This window comes from Rosa chinensis, chromosome 6, assembly GCF_002994745.2.
Source record: "Rosa chinensis cultivar Old Blush chromosome 6, RchiOBHm-V2, whole genome shotgun sequence".
Taxonomy (NCBI): Eukaryota; Viridiplantae; Streptophyta; class Magnoliopsida; order Rosales; family Rosaceae; genus Rosa; species Rosa chinensis.
In genome coordinates, this window is record NC_037093.1 from 66,218,424 (window position 1) to 66,243,579 (window position 25,156).

At 43.9% G+C, this 25,156-nt stretch overlaps 1 protein-coding gene and 1 pseudogene across 1 annotated transcript; one reads left to right on the plus strand and one right to left on the minus strand.

The window, feature by feature from the left end:
• Positions 1–306: 306 nt before the first annotated feature.
• LOC112173054 (protein ROOT INITIATION DEFECTIVE 3) lies at positions 307–3,989 on the minus strand. Its single transcript, XM_024310598.2, has 8 exons — positions 3,643–3,989; positions 3,424–3,537; positions 3,186–3,319; positions 2,943–3,087; positions 2,344–2,543; positions 1,736–1,863; positions 865–1,103; positions 307–689 (listed from the first exon to the last, which is right to left on the minus strand). Exons 1-8 carry the CDS (start codon positions 3,835–3,837, stop codon positions 516–518), a joined length of 1,329 nt encoding a protein of 442 aa, XP_024166366.1. The 5' UTR covers positions 3,838–3,989; the 3' UTR covers positions 307–515.
• Positions 3,990–4,184: 195 nt separating this feature from the next.
• Positions 4,185–25,156, plus strand: part of LOC112173053 — a 32,067-nt pseudogene continuing 11,095 nt past the window's right edge.

Sequence of the window (25,156 nt, forward strand, 5' to 3'; positions counted from 1 at the left end):
AATAACAGAAACCAGGATTGTTTCTACCTAAGAAATGGAAAAAGCGAGATTTTGGAATTCGGTTTTCAGATTAACTGGTTCTGATCAGGGTCCTTCCTTTATACTTGGAAATATACTTATTTGAAAGAAATGTCCACTAGGATTATCCGAGCATAACTATTACAGTTCAAACTCTGAAAGATTCGAGGACAGACCGATAGAGTAAGATGTCTGTCCTGTTTTTGCATACAGAATTGGACGAATGTGACTACAGTCACCTGAAATGAATACCATGGCTGCAAATCTCAATCAAATCAGACTAAAGAGGGTGCAACAGAATGGAATTTTCATATATCAAACAAGCTACTTCAATATTACTGGAACTGAAAGACATACATATGGAAACTGGTAGTCCAAATAGAGATACAAAACTCATAGAATGAAGATTGATTGCAAAGAACAAAACAAGAAAGGAACATACATCTCATAACCCTATGCTGATTTTATCTGTAGCTGTTGGGCCAAATCAGCTACATTCAGGGGGCATTTCCATTTGGGGCTCCTCCTTTATCACCATCAACAAGCTCATTTACACAGAACTGGTGCAAATTGTCATACATTTTCTTCCACTGCTGAACCATTTGTATGCATTTTTTATTCTCAAGCTTTAGTCTCTCAATCTCCATTTCCGCTGAAGCAGAACCTTGTTGCTGAAAACCAAAATTATTTTTATGAGAGATCAACGTACTCGAAACATTAGTTTGCCCATACGAACGCATTGCACCTAAACAATTTAGAAATATCCTCTTCTTTTTGTCTGAATCTATGCCTATATTTATGTCAGTGAAGTGAAGTCTTAAGAATATTTAAGAACCCATAACAAACCTGAAGCTCTCTGATTTGACGCTCCATCATGTCGGAAGAGACAAACACTGCAGCTGTAGATTTACTGCAAGTATCCTGGAGACCGATGACTGCCTTAAAACCTGCATCTTTATCTGCTTCATATATACGCTTTTCTAGTGGAGGTGGTAATGAGGAACCATGCCTTCTAGAGGAGGCTTGTGAATTTGGGATCATCTGAGAAACTTGCTGTCTAATAACTAGAATATTATTCACTGGACCTGCACAGTATAACACAAATTTCATGCAACATCCTAACAAAATTATGTAAAAACAGGTAGACTTAACTAAGAATTTAGTATATCAATGTGGTAGCAATGACCGGCAGATTAGTTTATAGTAGGACTGCATCAATATCAATGAGACAAAGATGCATAAAGCTAGGGGAAAATATCTAGTGCAACTTCATTAAAAACAAAACATATCACTGATATTTGTTACATTATCACATCGTCTGGGCGTGGTTCTCAACTTGACACTTAACAGTACAACAGATCAGGGGAACCCAAACTTATTGGGTGGGATCATATTCGAATCTGTTAAGCTCAATTGCCTCATAAAATTTTGTGCATTAATTTCAACACCAAGGGCAGTCAAAAATCTTCAAGCTGAAGAAAATAAGAAATTAAAAGGAAAACAAAGCCACATATATACATATACTCTGTTGTTAAAATTAAGGATGGTATGTGTTCCAATAGATGCCACAGTTCGATACGCAGCTCAGATAGTTAGGACTGGCACAGATAGAGACAACAGACACATTTAAAATTCATAATATATACATCATCAAGAGCTTCCTATCAAAGATCCTACAGAAGCAAGAATGCAATAATTAAAATAACCGTGGAATAACCTTTTGCATGTTTGAGCACACGGACAATGTTAGCAGTTTTAGCATCCCATACTCGAACCACGCCATCCTCTGATCCAGAAATCAAATAGTTTCCAGATAGTCCCCACGCCAAGCAAGTAACTGCCTTGCTGTTGAAAAATTAAAACAATTAAAGAGTTTAACTTATTTTAAAGAAAATAAAAGTTTCCCTGATGAAAGATATAGTGAGCTGAATTGACCAGATATCAAAAGTCTATCAGAAGTAAAGAATTGCAGGGTTTTCAAAGGAATGCAACAACTTTTTGGCACGTATACTTTCAAGATAGAAAATAGCACACTGCCACACTGTCATTCCTTGAGTGAACAAGAAAAGGGACTTTATTTTCACTCTTATGTATGAAGCATTAAGCGTACGATCATGTCTATAACCAAAACAAATGCAATTTCAAAATTGGTAAGTGCATGGGGAGGGGGCCGCTGTGCCTATATGTGAATGCAAAAACACAAACACATGCTTATGCAAAGACTCATAATTGTAAATAAAGACAACTAATATGAATAACAGAGCTGCCTACAATGAGAATACCAATAAGTTCAGAAATAGTCAAACTATAAGACAAGAGAGAAACCTGTGATTTGAGAAGCGATTGAGGATATGCATTCCATATTTGCTGCTAGCTGTCCTTGCAGTATTAAGTGCGGCCACATATATATTTCCATCTCTACCACCAGCAAAGAGGAGATTTTCACCGGGATCCATTGCAATTGCGTCAATTATTGTGGGAAAAACAATATTTCTCAATAATGTTTCTCTTGAAAAGCTCCAAATCTATGAAAAATATACATCCATGTCAAGATGATACATACTACATGGGCTAAATGTCACACACATTTGTGACTTTAAGAATGCATCATTATTTTGTCGGGATGAACATTGTTCGAGCAGAACACGTGTCAAAAATAACTAGAGTGGCCTAAACAATTACAACGCAGTGGAGAGACAGCTAAAAAGGAAAAACAACAAGATACTCCACTGATGAACAGAACCAGCCACATTTTGATGAATTTTCCGTTACAACAAACAATATCACAATAACATTATGCAGACCATAAGAAAATAAATTGATAACCTGCCCCTAACGACAAAACATATAGTAACCGATGATCAATCCGTAACGACAAAGCATTATTATAGTACCACAATAGGTCCAAAACAAGCATGTAGTACCTTGCACGTTCGATCCTCTGAAGCCGACACAATAATGGGATCATATCCAAATCCTAACACCATATCCGTTACAGAAAGCGAATGCTCGGTAAAACTAAGCAAGTACCGATGCTTTTCATGTTGAGTTTGATGATCATCGAATAGCCTGTCACATTCAATAGACAGAGTTATAATTGTTCTCATCTCCGAATTAAAACACATACATTGCATCAGGACAGATAAGTTTAGGATAGAAACTATTACGTTACAAGGTTCCACACTCTAATTTCTCCATCCTCAGACCCCGAAAACAGTATGGTGCCATCATCTGAAAATTTCAAGCAACTCACACCTCTATAATGAGCATCCCACTTCTTAAGCAGCCTACCGCTAGTAACCTAAAAGAACAAACAAAGCATGCACATTATCATTCAAACCCTAAAATCAAACACGAACCACAATAATTCTCAACAGAGAAATCGAAAGAAATACAAAAACTAACCTCCCACAAGTAGATAGTCCCAGAGACACCTCCACCAGCAACATAGGTGCCCTCTCTGTTAGCAGCAAGCGGCCTGATCGGTTCGTCTTGCGAGCTCCTGGCATCAGGTTGAGGCTGCGTAACAGAATTTCAATACATCAAAATCAAAAACAGAGCAAACAAAAGAGTTAGCTATATCAATTGAGGAATATCATCGAACAAGTAGTGTGCACAACTCACTTTAGACCAGGCCCAGTACTTGACAGAGCCATTGGTCTGACGGAGCTGGGAGGAGGCGAGGAATCGGTCGCCGACGGAGACGAGGCCGTGATTGGGAGAGGCGCAGGACTTGTACCGGAGGAGCTCGGCGCCGGTGTTGAAGTCCCAGCAGGCGATGTCTGCTTCGACGGAAGAGGAGGCCACCACCACCTCCATTTAGGGTTTTCCGATGAGTTCAAGTCCTGGGTTTAGGGTTTATGGGCATTGAAAGAGTGTAACCGTTGGGAGTAGCTCTGTGGGTTGTGGGGGGCTTTTCTAGGGTTTAAGAGTGGCGCGTGGGCGGGGAAAGATTCCCAGACTGCCGTTCTCGTGCCCAAAAGGGTTTTAATTTTTTTTTGTTCAAATATGGGTTATTTCCTTTTGTGAGTCCAAAGTTTTATGTATTCACACACAAATGCCTCTCACCAAAATAGTTTCCCATTTTAACTTTTTAAGTATAGGAAGAAAATATTTGTAGTGAATTGAGAACTGAATAGTATTAGCGATTGGTCGATGATGGAGAGCACAGAGCAAGTGAAGAAGAAAGTGAAGTTTCTATTTCAGATAGAATGTTATTATCAGAGTGTCATAATAAAGAGAATAAAAAAAAGATAGAAATAAGAACATAAATAGAAATTTAATTTAATTACTAAATTTGAAAGTTTGATCAAATTTTCTTTACTAATACATAATTACATACGTATGTTTGTGAGTATTTATACACCATACATTTGTTTGTACTTTTGTCAATTCGAATGACAAATCATCTGTTACTTTCTTTGGGCCCAAGTAGCTTTAAGCATTGAAACTCTTATAATGGACTTTGAAAGCCCAGCCTCTACCTTTTTTTTTTGGTGTAAAAATAAAAAATAGATTTTTATATTTATTTGTAGTGAAAACGTCTGCCTTTGAAGAATTACCAATATGTACGGTCATCGTGTAATGTAAAAATTAAAATATAACGTCACATGCAGTAATACAGACGACTATATTACATCATTAAAAATAATTCATCAAGGATTACTTCTATCCATGCACCTAAAACAATTTCATTTACTAATGTTGACGTCCGTGATCATGAAGTTTGACAGAAATTCTTGCTTCTGAGTGGACCACTGCAGATCAGTCTCGTCCAAATTCAGAAGTTGATTTGACCATAATACCCAGTGATCAAACAGGGATCCTATCCTGACCTGATGCACAGCCTCGAGTCTGAGCCCAACCCGACCTGCAAACTTAGTGCCAAACCGAATTGAAGTTCACGTGTTCAACATCTCTGCATCGACAATTGCTCTAGTGTAATACCATGCAGAAAAACCAATATAATATCTACATGGAACCATCAACTAATTCCAACTGTGTTTTAGTTTTTAAAAATTTTACTTAGATTTTTTTTTAAACAAAGGTTCATTGTATTAGATGATCAGCCAAAAAGTCAGAGTCTAACATACACTTAAAGACAGAAAAATGGCGGGGTAACTACCACGCTCCTATCTAAGTAATGTAAACTCATTACAAGTCGACTTTGAGCCCTCTCTGGAAGCGGACCCATAAACAAATAACAACTCCGTGTCTTCTAGGGCAAAATCATTGATTAGCATCCCCATTAGCCAAGCGCACAATTGCGGTACCAACAGAGAGCCACTTCCAAGCAAACAAATAGGAGTCAGTTCCTCATCCATAAGCCGCTTCCGCCATTCCAAACTCAAAATAATTACCAATTCCGAAGAACCATGATCTGAATTAGGACTGGCATTTTAAAAAACCCTAAGCCCATAATGTGGGCCTATTACAGCCCAGCAACCCAAGTTTGAGCCCAGGCCCAAAGGCCCAAGCCCAAACCCGAGCAACCAAGACAGCAGCCCTAGCCCCCAGTAGCCAAGCCACCCCTGCCGCCTTCCAACCCTCCGACGGTCGACCGTGACGGAGCCTGCCCATGGTGACCTCAAGCCACAAACCAAGCCGGAAAACCAGGACTGCCCGACTTGCAGGTCGATCCGGATCCACCGACGAGAAGCAACGTCAAATCAGGTGCCGCACCTCCAATCCTGCAACGATAGCACGCCGCTCGTCTCTAGCCCAAGACCGGAAATCCCAGGCCGGTGCCATCTCGTCTGCTTCCCTAGAACGTCGCTGCTTCACCAACAAGTCAGATCGCCAAGACCAGATATCGGTCCCCAGCCTTGAATCTATACCTGCAGCAACACGCACGCCCAGCAGCCTGTGATACCCCGCCCCACGACAAGAAACCTCGTCGTCGCTATGTCGGCCGGCGCCTTTGATTGATTCTCACACCACCGCACTCTGCTAAACCCTAGGGTTTCTTTTTACAGTGTAATGTATTTGTCTTTGGCATTATCTTTTAAAATTACTTAGATTGTGACTTTTTTTTTCGTATCATATTAGAAAAACTATTACAAAAAATGAATATAATTGATGTTTTTCTTTCCCAAATAGATACTGAATTTTTATGCACTTCTATAGTTGAGATTTGGGTTGAGTTAGTACTTTATTGATGACTAATTTGAGATTTTCATTGTATAACATATGTTGCATATCATACCGCTAAAAAAAAAAAATGTTGCATAACATGAACTTTCGACAAACTCTCATCAAATTTCACCTTTTCTCCTATCCAGACTCCGTACGGTGCCCGGTTCAGGGGAAGAGAAAGATTCGGATCCAGGGAGGGAAAACATACCGGTATCCTAGCTCCATTTCAAGCCTAAATGGAACATTCACATGACTGTGAAGAACTCTCGCTTCCCATAATTAATTAGACCTCCTCGATCACTAGCTTGTTTCCTTATAAATACCACAGCGGCCCTCTCCCTCTTCACAAACCAACTTTCGCCAACTACTCTTTTATAACCTTTGCTTGAATGTTCCGAATATACAAGATGTTCCAGACCCATGGTTCCAACAAAAAGATCAAAGGAACCGTGGTGCTGATGAAGAAGAATTTTTTTTACTTCAATGACTTTAATGCTTCGGTTCTCGCCCGTGTGAAGGAGTTTTGGGGCCGACGAGTTTCTTTGCAGCTCATTAGTGCTGTAATGGTGATTCTTGTGAGTTTTCTCATCTCATCTCTATTCCATGCCGAACTAAATATGTGTGGGGTGATGTTCTTTTTCACTCGACACTGTAATAACTTAGATAAGAATCTTATGTTCCCGGACCATTCACTAGAGAAAAAATGGTCTTGATCGATAGTCTTCCTAGACTACATTGCAAGAGAGTGTAAATTATATATATATTTTTCTTGATCGATAGTCTTTCTAGACTTACATTGCAAGAGAGTGTAAATTTTGTTTACCATATATATATATATATATGTATATATATATATATATGTGTATATATATATATGTATGTATGTATATATATAGTTTTTATGTGGTTTTTTCTTTTTCTTTATAAACTTGGTTCCGTAAATTTTTGCAGCAAATGAATCGCAAGGGAAACTCGAAAAATTAGCATATTTGGAGAAGTGGATTACCATAATCAGTCCGTTAACAGCAGGGGGAGAGACTAAATTCATGGTTAGCTTTGAAGTTGAAAGCGAAATAGGAGTTCCAGGAGCATTCTTAATAAGAAACAATCATCACAGTGAGTTCTTCCTTAAGACGGTCACAGTGTCACACTCGAAGATGTTCCTGGTGCGGGTCAGATCCACTTTGTTTGCAACTCATGGGTCTACCCTGCATCCAAATACAAGAAAGACCGTATTTTCTTTGCTAACAAGGTAACTACTGATATTATAACTTGATTCAAACTATTCGAAAAACATGGTTTGTTGATAAACTTGAAAATGAAGATGAGAGTTTCTATATAATGTTTGCAGACGTATATTCCGAGTGATACACCATTGGCACTACGCAAATACAGACAACAGGAACTTGAACAGTTGAGAGGAAATGGAACAGGAGAGCTAAATGAATGGGAGAGGGTCTACGACTATGCTTACTACAATGATCTCGGTGACCCAGACAGCGGTTCCAACTATGCTCGTCCAGTTCTTGGAGGGACTAGCCAGTATCCTTACTGTCACGGACACGTTCTCGAGTAGGGAATTTTTTTCGCTTCCTTCAGGTCTGTGATGGCGCCTTGCTGCCCCCCATATGACAACGTACAAGACCAGCCTAGCACACCTCAGAGTAGAATGCGCTTATCACTCAAGTGTTTCGCTGCCACCCAACACTCAAAGTGGACACCAATGTACGTGTGGGTGAATGTTTCAATCAACAAGACACACGAAATACGGGGAAACCCCAACCCTTTATTAACTCACACTTAACAAAAGGAACTCGTGTTGGATCTCCACAATACACTCCCTATTGGATGTTGTTTAGAGTCTCAACACACTTGGCTATTTATAGAGGGCATCCAACCCTCGGAAGTTGACAAACCCAACTTCCCTAGGTACGTGTGTCGAGCACTCCGCGCTTTTCTCTTACGGTTTACACCCCCAACCGCCTAGGGATAAGATCGCTTAACTACTCGATCTTGTGGTTGACAACCCCAACCACCTAGGCTTATCCAAAGGGGAGTTACTCAAGGCAACTTCCTTTGGATAGGAGCTAATAACCTATGCTAACCGCCGCTTGCATCGTCCTTGCATTAGCTTGCTTGCTTGCGCTTGCATCACGCACTTGCAGCTTGTTTGCTTGCTTGTCAGCATGCCATCCTTGCCCCTCGCTGTGCGCTGCCCCTGGCAGTCCCTCGCACAGGCCACGCACTGCCTACTCTCAATGCATGGGCTTGCCTTCAGTGCTTAGCGAGGTTAACCCTCGAGTCCCCCTCCTTGCCTGCTGATGGGCCAATGTTGGCTTTGCCTGCTGCCTGCATGCTTGGCTAGTGAAGCTTGCACACTTGAACACTGGTCTTCCTTGCCTTGTCTTCCTTGGACAACCCTTGCTGCCCTTCGACACTCGAGGTAGGCGCAAGACATGACTTAACCTCGGTGCTTTTACCCCTTGCACCTTCAAGGGTGTAACACTTACCCTCGAAGAGGAAGAACTGGTCGACCACCAACAAGGACAGGTACATTAGCCTTTCAAGTATGTTTCATTTAATTAATTTCAGGAAAATGATTGTTGGTCTCACATGAAGTTTAAGATTTATGATCTCAATCATACGTGTCATATGCTATACAAATCACCTATTTGTCAAATCATGTCATGTAATTTTTGAGAAAAATACCATCTTATCATTCCAAAATCTAATGGCTCTAAATTATTTTGGCTTTATTATGAAAAAAAAAAAGTTTTTTCTTTGTTTTTTTCATTACACTCATGCTTAAATGAAAAATTTTATTTAAACATCCCAATTTGCTTTATACACATACCACATTTTAATAAAATTTTAAATTACTTTTCTACCTTTTATTATCTTAAAAAAAGAAAGATGAGAAAAAGAAGAAAAAAAAAAAAAAAACCTCCTCCTTCAAGTCCTCGAAACTACGAGAAGATCGATATCAACCATGGTTCTAAAAATCAGCCTAGGCGGCGTCTAGGCGCTAGGCGCGGGTTGCCCGATCCGATTTTGGCCTAGGCAAATGGTTTGGGCGCTGGGGTCTCAGGCGGCCGCCTAGGCGGTCTAGGCGGAGGTTGGGCGGTCCTAGGCGCTAGGCGTTGAGGGCTAGGCGCTTGGCTTTCTCAAATTTTCAGTCTTCTAGATCGTCGTTGCAGCAGCAAGGCGGCAGTCCTCGACTCTTCTCTGTCAGTTGACGCCCAACCCATGTCGATACAGTGAGGATCGGCCTCTTTAGATCCCTCATGGGGTTGAAATTCGTCACCTCTCTCTAGTTTATGCTTTTCTGGTTTCGCCGGCAAAGTGCTATTCAGTGAAGAAGGGGAGCGAAGATGAAGGAACCAAATAAACAATTGTGAAGAAAGTGGGATTCGTGACAATTCTCTGCTTACCACCGCATATAGACTTTAAAGATAAGACTAGACCCTTTTTTTTTTTTTGAGAAAGATAAGACTAGACCTTGAGTGGTTATGACTCATAAGACTAATGATAAACTAATTGAGGTAACCAAGAATATCTGATCAGCACGTTGCTAAAACAAAGGTGGTTGCATAGGTTCTTAGTAAAATTAATATTTATTATTTAATTAGAAGTGATAGTTAGTTAGTTACCAATGAGATAATGTGAGGACGAGTAAAGTGGCTGGTTACATATTTATTTATATAATTATATGTAATAAAAAATATAGATAAAATTTAAAAAAAAAAAAAAAAAACAAATCCGCCTATTCCCCGCCTAGGCTCCCACCTAGGCCCCTAGGCGCTAGGCCTTGGGTTACCGCCCGACTAGCGCCTAGCGTTTTTTAGAACCTTGATATCAACAACTGTATATATATATTCAACCTTTCAAAGAAAAAAATCAATAATTATTCAAAATATTAGTTCACAATCTTCTTAATTATCTAGTTTACTAATTAATTTAACAAACCATTGAACTCATTCATCAAACTAGCAAAGCAAGTAATGGTTTGACCCGACTCTCCCACTCTAAGTCAAACAATTAATAAATGAGTAAAATGATCAACTATAGCAATAACTCTCCCACTTTATCCAACTATACTTGTCCCATCTGGTAGACTGAAAATTAATTTTGATGGTGCTTTCAAAGCAAGTAATGGTTATGATGGAATTGGTGTAATGGTCAGGGATAATTTGGGAGGAGTGTCGCAGCTTTGGCTAGACCTTTTGTACAAGCACATTCGGCTCTAAATATGAAAGCTGAGGCGTGTAGAACTAGTCTTCTTCTTGATATTCACCAAGGTTGGTCGGAAATAGATATTAAGAGGGACTCTGCCTTATTGATTGCTGCACTACAGAGTGAGGAGTTGAATTTTTCATAGGTAAATTGGGTTTTAGATGACTATAAAGAATACCTTTCTGCTTTTTAGTCAGGTAGAATTCAACATATTTTCAGTGAAGCAAATGATGTAGTTGTAGATAGGCTTGCTCACCTTGCTAGTTTGTCTGCGTTAAATGATGCATGATTAGATAAGACTCCTGCTATTATTTAGGATGTTCTCTACGAGGATTATTGTAACTGTTTTAATGTTGCACGAGGTTCAGGTTTTATATCCCCTCCCGGTTGCCTATTTCAAATTTAATAAATAATTCAGAGCGTGGGACTGAGCCTCCCAGTTAGACTGGGTTCCGAACCCTTTAAAAAAATAATTAAAAAAAAATTCAAACAATGAAATAAAACCCAGAAATCATTCTCTTTGTTTTAGCACTAAATCATATTAATCAAGCACTAAGCACCAAGGAGGGAGGGAGGGAGGGAGAGAGAGAGAGAGAGAGAGAGAGAGAGAGAGAGAGAGAGAGAGAGAGAGAGAGAGTTATTGTTGCTGACAACAAGTGCAGTTGGGGAGAGTACGTTAATTGTTTGACAAAGAGTGCAGTTGCGCAAAGTTATTGCTGCCGACAACGAGTGTAGTTGGGCCAAGTATAGTTGGGGAGAGTTATTGCTACTGACAATGAGTGCAGTTGAGGACAGTTATTGCTCTTGACATGAAGTTGAGGAGAATGATGAGGGAGAAAAATGATGGATAAGAAAGGGAAAATGGGGAAAATTGGCAAAAAAAAATTTGTGGGTTATGCATTAATAAAACGGGGATGTGTATATATAATTACTCAAATAATTGGTGAAATACATAAAAAAAGTATCACAAAAAATATTAATAATTGATGAAATACATAAAAGAAATAGTAAGAATAAAAATTCATAATACATTTTTTTTTTTTATGAAAAGAGGTCAGCCCATTATATAGATTCAGCAAGCAGTACAAAAACGAAACACCCCTAAGGGGTCGACAGAAAGAATCGTTCCTTAGAAAACCCTAAAACCTATTATAAAACTAGAATAAAACCCAGGATGCCCCCAGTACACCTACTTTTTAGAAAGTTCACACATCATTATTTCAAACAACAACCTAGAAACTCCGAAGCAAGTTGTAAAATGAACCCTCAGAGCATCTGGTTTTTGCGACCCGAAAAAGAACTAAATGCTAAGAACGGATGATGACAAGTCACCTTCCATCCCTTCTAAAGTTAGGCAAGCCCAGCAGGCCCACCAGTAAACACCAGCCCACATGGCAATTACACAAGGCACCCCACTGATTACTGAGGACCATGGTTCTAAAAAACGCTAGGCGCTAGTCGGGCGGTAGCTTGGGGCCTAGCGCCTAGAGGCCTAGGCGGGGACTAGGCTGTTCTTTATTATTACTTTATTTTATTTTTATTTTATAATATATATATATATATATATATAAACAAGTGTGTGTATTTTTCCTTTTAAAGCTTTTTTTTCTTTTCTTTTAGTTTTAATTATCTCCCACTCTTTCATCAGAGTGTTATGGTTGTAATTATATTAATTAGTTTAAGGGCATAATTGTCATTTTCAATTAAGTGTGATTAGAAGAAGAATCGTGATCTCTCATCCCTCCCATTTTCCTCTCTGCAATTTCAAGTACAGAACCTCTCTCGTCATCCTTCTTCTTTCTCTTGCCAAAATTGACCACCAAACACCTAAGATCTTTGTTGTCTTCACCAAGGAAAGCTCCAGTCATCGATCAATTGATAAGATCATACATAAGATTTGAATTTTGGTTCCTAGCTTTCTCTCTCATCGAGTTCATCGCCGGAACCACCATCATCCAATCAAGTCGCCGGCGCTGGGTTGTCAATTTTGAATCAAGGGCTTAGTCGAGGACTGGGTTTTAGTTCACAGAGTAGTCTCTAAATGCTTTGTAGTTTTGAATCTTCTTCTTTATCCTTTTGATACATGACCAGATTCAAAAGAAAAAAAAAAAATTTCAGCGCCCAGCAGGTCCGCCCAGCGCCCAACAAGTCCGCCTAGGCCGCCTATCCTCCGCCTAACCCGCCTAGGCGGCCGCCTGGAGTCCAGACGCCTAATCACGTCGCCCAGGCCAAAATCGGAACGGGATGTTAACGCCTAGCGCCTAGGCGCCGCCTAGTCGGCCGCCTAGGCCGTTTTTTAGAACCCTGCTGAGGACACCCTACTGCAATCAGAGGACAGCAGAACGCCGACTTCACCGACCACCGCCACCACCACTGAAGAAATCCTGCACCGACCAAGACTCCCTCGATCATCTTCTATCACTAGCCTCCGGCCACCGCTGCAATATGCATCAACCTCACCGCAAGCAGCGTCGAGCTTCTCTTGAACACCCTGAACACGAGCAACGCCACCAACAGCAGGAGAGCCCCACCTGGACTCCTCTGATTGTCGACATATCTCGTCCTTGGCGCCGCAGAGTGCTCAATCTGCACCCGCAGAGTCCTCTGACAACCCTCGCCATCCATGTTTTCAGGCTTCTAATTCGGTGGAAGCAGATCCAAAAACCACCACCCCAAACCACTTATCTCGTCCTGAGCGCCAAAAGCACTCCCCTCACCAATAGTCACCAGATTGCCCATGCCTTCATACAAGATCGAATGGCTCATACCGTCGCAGCCACCGATCGTACCATAAGTACACAAGATGAACAGGCCAAAGCCTGCTATGGCCTCCATTGACAAATCAATGGAGAAGGTACAAGAGAAAGTAACCCAAATGAGAGACTCTCTCAAAACCCTAGCAGAGCGCTAGGTCAATTTTTGACATCAATATAGTAATTTTGTTTTAATCTTAAGTATAATACTAAAGTTATTACAGAAAGAAATGAAAAGTAAAAATTTAAGAACACAATCCACCCAGACTTCCAATCTTCTCAAATCATTCAATGTCTTCTTCTCTTCCTATTCATGCTCAGAATTAGGGTTATGACAAATTTCATAATACATATTAAGGAACCTTTAACAATTTCTATTGAGTTGAAAAGGGTTTTGGTGTCTAGAGAACGCGCCTACACGCACCTGCAAACCTCAACTGTTTCTCTTCCTCCGTCCGGAGGCGCGTCCCTTGGATGTCGTCGTCGGACGGTGGCAATATGGGTTGGGCTGATGGGCTGCTTCCTCTTTACTTTTTTGGTTAGTGTTAATGTCTAAAAGTCTAGCGGTAGCTGGACCTTAGTTAACGCTGATCCGGCCGGCGGATCGCTATCTTTGTTGTGAAGGGTTCCCGTTACCTGTCAAATAAAATACAACGGGCGTCAGAGGGAGACCGCGCCGGGCGGTCTTCAACTCTCCGATGCCTAAGTTAGTCAATGTATTTATGTTGACAAAGTAACAGTAGGTAAGTATTGAATGCGTAATAAATGAGGAGAGAGGAGAGGACCTTTTACAGGTGAGGAAGAGGATGATCTTCTCCTTGTTTTCGATGTGGGACTGATGGTGCTTCAGTTCCCAGTTTCAGTAGCTTCTGATGCCATCTTGACACGGCGCGTGGCGGCGCGTCGGCGGTGCTTTGGGGTTGATCCGGGGCTCAGGCGGTAGCCCGGCTAACTGTCTCTACGTCAGTCACTCATATGGTGGGCGTTGGTACCCCCGGTGGTACCATGAGCGTGGCTCATTATAGCTAATTATGCTTGCAAATGGACATGCATGTACAAGTCCCCCAAATCCCCAGTCAAGGAGGACAATCTTGGTTGGGGAGTTGATCGGCGGTTTGAAGCGTTTCTCCCGCTAGACTTTGCAGAAGCATAATTAGCGTCAGTGCGTTGTCAACCATGGATTTATTGAGCAAACGCTTTGTGCCCTTTCGGGTGGGCCCCTGCTAGGCCCCCCAGGGAGTCCCCCACTCCCCGGCTAAGATGGACCTCCGGATGGTCGTTGTTATTGTTTGTTGAGGGGGAGCTGCACGGAGCAGCGCTGCACGGAGCAGAGGGTGTTGGGTTGCGAGCCCAATCTTAGCACCCAGGTGACGGGGGTCAACGTACCTGATCAGGGCTGTCGTAGACTGTTGACTAGTCCCCGTGTCCCGTAGGGACATTCTGACCGTAACTCCGCGTGGCGGAGTTGTCAGAGAGGCGTGGCCTCGGGATCCGCCGCTGGCGGAAGTCCCCCGCTAGATGTAGCAGGAAGCAGCGTCAAGTAGACGTGCTTGGTATTTTATTGAGCGGTGTTGCGCTGAATAAAGTACGCAGCTTGTCAGATGAGAAATGGGGTCAGCCAGCGGTGCGCTGTGTTGCGGAGGACGCCCCGTTTACCAAATGAGGAGAGAAGCTCCGCCGGCGGGGTTTCGCTCGGCGGAGACTCCGTCACTTGGGAGATGACAAGTGAGGATCCGCTGGCGGGGTTTCGCTCAGCGGAGACTCCGTCACTTGGGAGATGACAAGTGAGGATCTGCTGGCGGGGTTTCGCTCAGCGGAGACTCCGTCACTTGGGAGATGACAAGTGAGGATCCGCCGGCGGGGTTTCGCTCAGCGGAGACTCCGTCACTTGGGAGATGACAAGTGAGGATCTGCTGGCGGGGTTTCGCTCAGCGGAGACTCCGTCACTTGGGAGATGACAAGTGAGGATCTGCTGGCGGGGTTTCGCTCAGCGGAGACTTGCCATGGTTGGGGGGTTTACTTGTCAGGTGGCGACTTCCCTTGGAAGCCAAAGAATGATGACGGTGGACACGTGGCTAACTCTGAGAGGGTTAGCGTCTGGAGGCTTGCCTCCTAAGCCTAGCCGTCTTCTCGTCATTAATGCGAGTAATGATGGATCTCGTAACCGAGGCGACGCCTCGGTTAATCCAGGGAGTTAATGAAGACGTGGGACACGTGTACGGTTGGTACGTGATGTAGTTTTGTAGCGGACGGCTCAGGATTATTTGATGTTGACATAAAAAGGGGGGAACTGAGCGAGTTTCGACATTTCTGGAAAATCTTCAAATCTGAGTTGCCTGCTTCGAACCTTGTTCGCCTGCGAATTGCGAAGGAGATCTCCGGGCCTGCGTGGAGTAGTCGGACTGGAGAGGACGAACACTGTTAGTGAAGACGAACTGCACTCCAAAGTCTTCGACGTGAGGTTGGTATTTCGGATCCTCTTCCTGTTTCATTGAATCTGCAATGGTGGTTTCTGGGTTTTGGTATTTCTGTTAATGGTATGATACTGCCTCTGTGCTGTTTTCGGAGGGTGTAGGGAGAGATTTGAGGGAGGTTACGGTGTTTGACAGAAAGTTGGGGTTTTGGGTTTTGCTAGACGGTCTAATCTGGGTTGAGCGTGCGGTTGTTTTTGTTTTGGTATTTTTGTGGGTAGTTGTTCTTGGCATCTTTGGCTGTATCTGATGTGAGAGTAGGTTAGATCTGTATTTGTGCTAACTGATGTGGGTTTTAGGGTTTGGGATGGCCAACGTCATAGATATTTCGAGCAGTGAGGATTCCGGGTCTGACGTGTCGTTCAGCGTGGCGGATATGACCTTTATTGACTCGTTGCGTCCGTCTGCCCATGCAGGAACCTCACTGCCAGAACCGCTTGAAGTTGAGCCACTTCGGACCATCCCCTGGGAAATAGCTATGGATCGTGGCTCGCGACCAGAGAGCTCTAGGGCAGGTGAGTTGGCTAGGCGTGACGAGCGCTTGGCGAGCAATAGCGCTGCTAGCGGCTCCGCTGGCGAAGGGGAAGCGCCGGGCCAAAATGTCGAGTCGGCGTGGTACCTCTCAGATGGCACCGCCGTCGACGAGGCAGTTGGGCGGATGGATGCCGCCGCTGTTAACCGGCTGAAGCGGACGTTCCGGTTGCCGGGCTCGGTGAAGCTGCGCCCCCCGACAGCGGATGAGAAGGCCTCGATGCTCCCAGCGGGATGTGCTGCCGTGCACGAGGCCATATTCCGCCAAGGAGTGACATTCCCGCTAGTGCCCAATCTCCAAATTCTTGTGTGCGAGTTTGGGCTTGCCTTTGGGCAGATCTGTCCCAACATGTGGCGGTTGCTGTTGGCGATGAACTCCCTGTGGCGCTTGTCGGGGTGCGAGGGGCCTACCGTGGCGGAAGTGCTTCACTTCTACGAACTAGTGTATGTGAAGCGCCGAGGTTGCAGAGGGTGCGTGAACCTAAGCCGCCGCCAGGGAGCGCCCAAGTTGATTGAGAATTTAAGGGACTCAATGTCCTACTGGCGGGGGACTTTCTGTGTCGCCACAGACGGCTGGGAGTACCATACTAGGTCGAATGTGGAGGGGCCGACGTTTAAGACTAAGTCGGAATTCCAGCCCATCCGAGGTTGGCAACTGGTTTCCGCTAAAACTAACTGGCGGTTTCAAACTTTTGCAAACCTGCGGTTTTTGCTAATGATTATTGTGTTTGTGCAGCGGGACTAAGGTATATTCTGACGCGCGAAGAGGAGTGTCGCGTGGCGAGGATCCGCGGCTGCTGGCGGAACCGCAATTTGCTTGACTTCCGTCTTCTGACCGGTTGGGAATTGCTGGTCGACCTGGGGCTAACTCGCTCTATTGGTGAGAGCCACTCCGCCACACCTCACCACCTTTTTTTTTTTTTTTTTTTTTTTTAATCCGGACTGACGGGTGTTTGTGTTCTAAGGGTGGATACCTTGTTTCTGCCCCGTTCATGCCCCTGCCGGCGTAGAAAACTGGGAGCTCGTCCTGTCCCTCCCGCCGGACAATGGCGCAACTCACCGCTGATACCGATACCGCTAGGTATATGAACAGTGTCTCTCCTTGCACAGGGATAGAGAGTAGTGGGACTGCCGCCAGGTAATCCTTCAAGCCCTGAAACGCCGCCTGACATTCTGGGTTCCAGTTGATGACCTTCTTGTGAGTTGTTTTGAGTAGTTTGAAAAATGGGGCACACCTGTCAGTGAGCCTGGAGATGAATCGAGAGAGGGCGGTTAACTTGCCTTGGAGGCATTGGACGTGTACCTTATACTCAGGGTCTGCCAGGTCGAGTATGGCCTGCACCTTGTCCGGGTTAGCCTCGATGCCTCGTTCACTGACGATATAACCCAGAAATTTGCTGGCGGTGACGCCAAAGAAGCATTTTTCTGGGTTGAGGCGCATGCCATAGGCCAGGAGGATGGTAACTATGATCTTGAGGTTTGCCACGTGTCCGCTGGCTTTTATACTCTTGACCAACATGTCGTCCACGTAGACCTCGATTATCTTGCCCAAATGCTCAGCGAACATAGCATTCATCAGCCGTTGATAAGTTGCTCCGGCGTTCTTCAGACCGAAAGGCATAACATTGTAGCAATAGAGGCCCTTGTCGGTGGTGAAGGTGGTACACTCCTGATCGCTGGGATGCATCTTGATCTGATTGTAACCGGAGAAAGCGTCCATCATGCTGAGGAGTTCATGCCCGGCGGTTGCGTCAACCAGCTGATCAATGCGTGGGAGAGGGAAACTGTCCTTTGGGCACGCCTTGTTGAGATTTTTGAAGTCGACACACATCCGCCACTTGCCGCTAGGCTTCTTGACCATGACCAGGTTGGAGATCCATTGGGGATAGATTACCTGGCGGATGAATCCAATGCCCTGGAGTTTGGCGACCTCTTCTCCTATGGCGCGGTATTTTTCCTCGTCGAAGGCCCTTCGCCTCTGCTTGATGGGATGGAAGGATGGCTTAATGGTTAGTTTGTGTGTGATGATTTCGGGAGAGATACCTGGCATGTCCGCATATGACCATGCGAAAACGGCGGCGTTGTCCCGCACGAATTGAGTAAGTTCTGCGGCTACCTCTGGGTCTAGCTGAGCTCCTATGCGGACTGTCCGCTCTGGGTGCTCGTCAGAGATGCTGATGACCTTCAACGATGTTTCAGGATTGACCGGTTCCTTCCTCACGTATTTCTCCTCCTCATCCCTAGGATCCTCGAAGATATCCGGTGGCGGTGCCTGATTTCCTACCGTTAGGATTTCGTGGCGGCGGGTTGACCGCGCAATGGTGGTAGAGTAGCATTCTCGTGCCAGTTGCTGACTTCCCCTGACACAGCCTGTGCCGTTGGGTGTGGGGAACTTCATGAGAAGCATGTATCCGGCGATGATGCATTTGAGCTTGTTGAGTGCCGGCCGTCCTATGATGGCGTTATACGAACTGAAACAGTCCACAATTATAAATTCGGTATGTGCCTCCGCCATACATGGACTGGAGCCGATGGTTAACCGCATGTAGTCAGAGCCCAGCGGTTGAGTGATATCGCCGGAGAAGCTAAGCAACGGCTCATGGTCTTGTAGTAGTTTCTTGTTCCGCTTAAGGTTGTTGTAACAACCGCTGAATATGACGTTGACAGCAGATCCGCTATCCACCAAGATTCTTCCTACTGACCATCTGTCGAGAATGGCATCGATCAGGAATGGGTCGTCATGGGGTAGATGCACTCCTCGCTCCTCCTCCTCTGAGAAGGTGATGGGCTCCCAACCAGACTTTGGGAGTTTGGTGGATCGCTCGTAGCGGATGTTACAGACTTCCTTTGGGTGATTGGCGCGTGCGTAACGCTTTCTTGCCCTGTGAGACATGTTGGTGATTGGAGCCCCGCCGTCGATGGTGTTGATGCGGCCCAGTGGCTCAATGTTGGCAATCACAGGTGGCGGTTGGCGCACCTTGAATTGATCCATCTTGCCGTCCCGGTATAGGGTCTCAATGGTTGTTTTGAGAGCGTTGCAACTGTTGGTATTGTGACCGCTGTCCTCGTGGTACTTGCACCACATGCCGGTGTTTCTTGGCTTACCCTTTTTGGGGAATCTCGGCGAGGGTGGCGGTGGTATCTGATCCTTGCACTGATTGTAAATCTCCTCGTACGAGGCTGTGAGGACGGTGAACACTGCATACCGCTGAGAGGATTCCGTCTGCTTGTTGCGATTGTCCCCCTGGGATTGGCGGTTGCCCTTGTAGTGGTTGTCTTTCTGCCTCTTGCTTTGGTAACCGCCCTGCTGCCACTCCCTCTTCTTGTCAGCTGGCGGTGCAGTGGGGGCTTTGCTGGCGGTCTCTTGATGGCTGGAGGAGGGTTGAGATGACTTTGTTGGTGTTGCTGGTGGCGGTGGGGTTTCTCCATATGTGATAAACTCTGCCTGGGCATGAATGACCGCCTCACTCATAAGGTGATCATACGCCGCATTTGGATGATTGTAGTTGAGGTGATATAGGAATGGTCCCTTGAGGAGTCCCTGCTTGAAAGCCGCCGAAGCCATTGTTTTATCGAGATCGCGGCACTGAGATGCTGCCGCTCGCCATCTTGTGACGAATGCCTTCAATGATTCGTCCCCTCCCTGTCTGACGCCAAACAACTGGCTCGTGTTGTGATGACCGGCGGACAACAAGATGAATCGAGAGAGGAAAGCATGAGATAATGCGTGGAATGAGTCGATGGACCCCGGCGGACACTCGAAAAACCAACTCATTGCCTCACTATCCAGCGTTTCGCTGAACAAGTGGCACAGGGTGGCGTCATCAAATCCCTTGTTGTTGGTGACCTTCTTGAACGTGTCCATGTGGACGAAGGGATCGGTCTTACCGCTATAATGTGACATTTTTGGGGTCTTTGCAAATGCTGGTCTGACGGCTTGCAAAATTGTGGCGGTGAATGGGCCTGGCCTGGACGCGAAGAGTGGGTTTGGGGCTGGCGCCGGGGTGCCTGCCTCCGCCAGGATTAATCTCCGTTCTAACTGCTGCATCCTCTCCAAAATTTGGGTGGTTGCGTCGCCCGCGGGGCCCGCTCGGGCGTTCCGCGGATCGAACCCCGACCGGGAATGGGTAGATTACCCTCAGTCCTTGTTCTAGTCCTCGAGTGGTGGGTGCGCAGCGATGACTCCGCCTCCTGCTCCGGCAGGTGTGGGATAGGGGGTGGTCCCATTCCTGCCAGCTCAGGTGGGCTTAGCGGTACCTGCATTTGCACGATGGGTCCTATACCAGCGGTAGGCCGGCTGTGTCTGGTGCTGTGTGACTGCTCACTTCGTGCAGGGTTGGCGTTTGCGTCCAGCGTTCGCCTTAGCTCGTCGAAGCGTGTCATCAGCGTGGCCACTTGGTTTTGGGCCTCCGCCTTCTCCTTGCGTTCCTGCTCGCGCTCTCTGTTTGCTTTGTGGAGGTCTGCCAGCGCCAATTCATACAAGGCGGTGAGGTCCTGACCTGGGGGACGGCTGCTGCTTGGATTTGTTTCACCGCCTGGGTTGACCGGGGTGTTGAATAGTGCACGGTTGATGCTTACCGCTGGGCGGGCGGGTTGGGGAACGGCGGACTGGTCTGCCTGCTCCCCGATATTTCCCCCGCTACCGTTAGTCATGGTAACTGTGATGGGATGACCTTCTGTTCAAGGATTCCCACAGACGGCGCCAATGTTAATGTCTAAAAGTCTAGCGGTAGCTGGACCTTAGTTAACGCTGATCCGGCCGGCGGATCGCTATCTTTGTTGTGAAGGGTTCCCGTTACCTGTCAAATAAAATACAACGGGCGTCAGAGGGAGACCGCGCCGGGCGGTCTTCAACTCTCCGATGCCTAAGTTAGTCAATGTATTTATGTTGACAAAGTAACAGTAGGTAAGTATTGAATGCGTAATAAATGAGGAGAGAGGAGAGGACCTTTTACAGGTGAGGAAGAGGATGATCTTCTCCTTGTTTTCGATGTGGGACTGATGGTGCTTCAGTTCCCAGTTTCAGTAGCTTCTGATGCCATCTTGACACGGCGCGTGGCGGCGCGTCGGCGGTGCTTTGGGGTTGATCCGGGGCTCAGGCGGTAGCCCGGCTAACTGTCTCTACGTCAGTCACTCATATGGTGGGCGTTGGTACCCCCGGTGGTACCATGAGCGTGGCTCATTATAGCTAATTATGCTTGCAAATGGACATGCATGTACAGTTAGGCTGTGGACCTGGACTAAGACATTGGGCCCAGATAGGGCTGATTTTGATTTTATTGTTGTTTTTTTTTATTTCTGTTGGTTTTTATTTTTAGTTCTATGTGGCTTTATGCCGGCAATAAGTCCCTACCTATTGTGGTAGGGCGACGTGGGCTTTGTCCCGGACTGCGCACCTTGTGTGCCTTGTCTGCTCTGGTTAGGCGGCGAGTTCCTTGCTTCGCCAAATGGTCGCAACCTCCCCGTGGCAGGATGAAACTGAGTGCTACTGGATTGTTTTTCCCGTGGCAACATAGTGGGAAAGCTGATAATAGTAGAAAATTATGGCTCTGCATGAGGAATATCTTCAGTTGTGTCACCGCAATTATAAAGCGAATAGAGCAGCTAGTTGTGCACTCTTCGCTAATTGGTGCTTGTTAGAATACATATGTTTAGTTGAGACACCTGTTATTATCTCGGGCTGTTCTCTTTATGCTTATTGTATTTTGGGGTTTTGGAATGTACCCCTCCCCCCCCCCCCCCCCCAATGTATTCTATGGTTTCATTAATGATCAAGGCTTGAGGGCAACCGTACTGGCCCTATTTCAAAAAAAAAAAAAACAATTTCTATTTTCTCAATTTAACTATTTCTCAAAGAGAAGTTTTAAATACACACATCTAACTACTTGATATACACTCTCTACTCAATAGACTACCCATTTAATTTTCATTATAATGTCTTACTAAATACACAACTCATACTATGTAAAATATCCTTAAACACAAGAACCATAAAATATCTTATTATTTGACTTTATTAGGGTTACTATTTAATATGATTAGTATATATTATTAGTATATTGACATTTTATAAATGACCATTTTGATTACCTGAGTTAGAACATCTTTAGCAGACTTTCTATTTTGGCTCCTAAGCTATTTTGGAGAGCATGTTTAGCTTTTTATCTATTTTAGCAGCTGCACCAGACTCCTAAGTGGCTCTCCATTATAACTTTTAGCTATCTCGCTCCTAAATATAGATAGTGAGATGAGGCTCTCTATAATTTAAAACATTCCTTTTAAGCTATTTTATGTAATTTATAAATACATTTAAACTATTTATTATTTATTTAAAAAATAATATAAATTCAAAACTAGCTAGAATAGAGAGCACTGATGCAGGTGTATTTCTAACGCGGCTAGCTAAAATGACTTTTTAGCTACTTTAGCTAAAATTTAACTAAAAAATGGCTAGCGTTGCTAAAGATGCTTAGTCATTGGGGAATCCATAAAGATTTATTATCGTTCCCTTCAAATAGATACCTAAAAATAGATTTTGTATTATTTGAGTCCTCATCCACCAAATTAACACCATGTTGGTCAAGTATAAAATTTTGAGTTGAATATTCAACCAAAACTATTTAAATATTAGTCGTTTCCCCAAAGTGGCTAAATTACAAAGTTGTCATTGGAGGGGCCAAACAAATTAACAATTATAAAGTTTTCTAACTGTGATGTTTTGTATTAGATAGTAAATTGACTAATCATAACTTTTATAGCAAAAAAGAAAATTAACTAAAAAATGGGAGTAAAGCGATTTGTTTAAAACCATTTAATGTCATTGATTCTGAAATTATAAATTATATGGTTTCCCACCCATTTAATTACAATTTGTTTAATGAAAATTTAAATTAGGTGGTTTTTAACTTTATTTTTTGTATTAAATGGGGAGGCCAAGTATAGAAATTATTTATTGCATTTATCTAACTATTTAAACGTAACTATAGAATAATATAAAGAAAATATGACTTCTTTTTTTTGTAATATATAGATGCCTATTTTGGTCATTTAACGTGCCTATCAAATTTGATTTGAAATGTAAGATAATAGGGATTTGTATTAAGCAGTTAGGGGTGTGCATTTTAAAATTTCTCTTTCTCAAAATATCCTTCTATAGTCATTTGCTTTTTCCTTGTATCTAAACCAAACTGAATTTCATTCTAAATTATTTTTGCAATGCATGCACCAAATTTGGTATGATTTTTTGATTTTTTGATTTTGTAGCAATTAGTTATTCAAAGTTATCACTGCGTGAAATGCCTATTTCGAAAAAACATCTGGTAGAGCACATCTATCATTTGGATTTTGATCATCTCTCTCTAAATTAATAAATGTTCGTTTATCGATAAATGAATAAAATTATTCATTTATCGATAATATAATAAGCTCTCTAAAGTAATAATTTTCTGTGGTCCTAACATTATACAATGACCCCCTTGTATTCAAAAGTTTCATTAATCAAGGTTTGAGAACAGCCACACCAGCCCTTTATTCACACCAAAAAAAAAAAAAAGGGTTTTACTTTGAATTCTTGATTGAGGAAAAAAAATTTGTTCTTTAAATCAATAAATACTAGCATCAGCCTACACACACTGTGCGTAGAGATTTTTTATTTTTAAGAATGTCAGTATCTGGGGAGGTACTCATCCATTTACCCTAATTCTAGGGATTTTTTTCCCATTTACCCCATTAAATTTTTTTAATTCCCCCTTATCCATAAAGACGTCTTCCCTAATACCCAACTAAATTTTTTGTTTGTTTTTTTTTTTAAGACTATTTTATCCTCACCCCTTTGTTAGAGTGAGAAAATGGAAGAGAGAGAAGGCATAGGAGAATTCACCGGATTCAGGCCAATGGTCGTGAGATTCCTGTCAACGGTCGCGGAAATCCTGTCACAGGCAGCCGCCAACCGGACTTCTCTGAAAACCTCGCCGGATGTCCCTAAAGAGGTCGTCAGAGATCTCATAGGTCGCCGAAAAGGTTTATTGCTCCCAAAAATCTATATTGCCCTCCAATAAATCTCTCTATTGCCCCTCAATAGAGAGGCAATAAACCTTTATTATCCCCCAATAGAGGGTCAATAAACCTTTATTGTCCCCCAATAGACCTCTATTGGCCTATTGGGAGGGCAATAGTGGTTTGTAAAACCTCGCAAGAAGTCTCCAAAAAGGTTGTTGGAGATCTCATATGGGGTTGGAGAGGTTTATTGCCCCTCAATAGACCTGTATTGCCCCCCAATAGACATTTCAGTTGCCAAAATGAGAACTAATCTCCTTAAAATTAGACAAATAAAAGTTTGATTAAGGAAAAAAATGAGGAAATTACATAAATTCAAAACATTTATTTCCCCCCAATAGACGTCTATTGCCCCGCAACATTTACACGCTATTTCTCTGGTCCAAATATATCCCAATTTAGTAATATTGTTTACAGAAAGGAAAAAAAAAATTAGGGCCAAAAATAGGCTGTCCTAGAATTGAATGTGCATGTGCGAAAAAAAGCTGACAAGTGTCACACGAGTGGCCGGAGAACCAGTATGGAAATGGAGGTATGATGATAATTATTAGATAAAAGAATCACGGATTGCGGCTTAGATATCGGCGATTTTTCTATGCGAGCTAGATCCACACCGAGTCCGACTCGCTCTCCCAAGAGCATGTCGCCGATAAGATCTGCGTCGTGCACTACCGTCGCGACGTCCCTCACAGAGAAACCCCTCTCCATTTAGCTGTTCGGCTAAACGACGTCGTATTGGCCAAGATTCTAGCCTTCGCTAGGGCCGATGTGTGGCTGCAAAACGCCGCCGGGTGGAACCCCTTGCAGGAGGCAACTTCACCGATGAGAACGTCGTTAACGAAGAGTGGAGAAGCGGGGAGAGAAAGAGAAAGCAGTATGGAGAGAGAGAGAGAGAGAGAGAGAGAGAGAGAGAGAGAGAGAGAGAGAGAGAGAGAGAGAGAGAGAGAGAGAGAGAGAGAG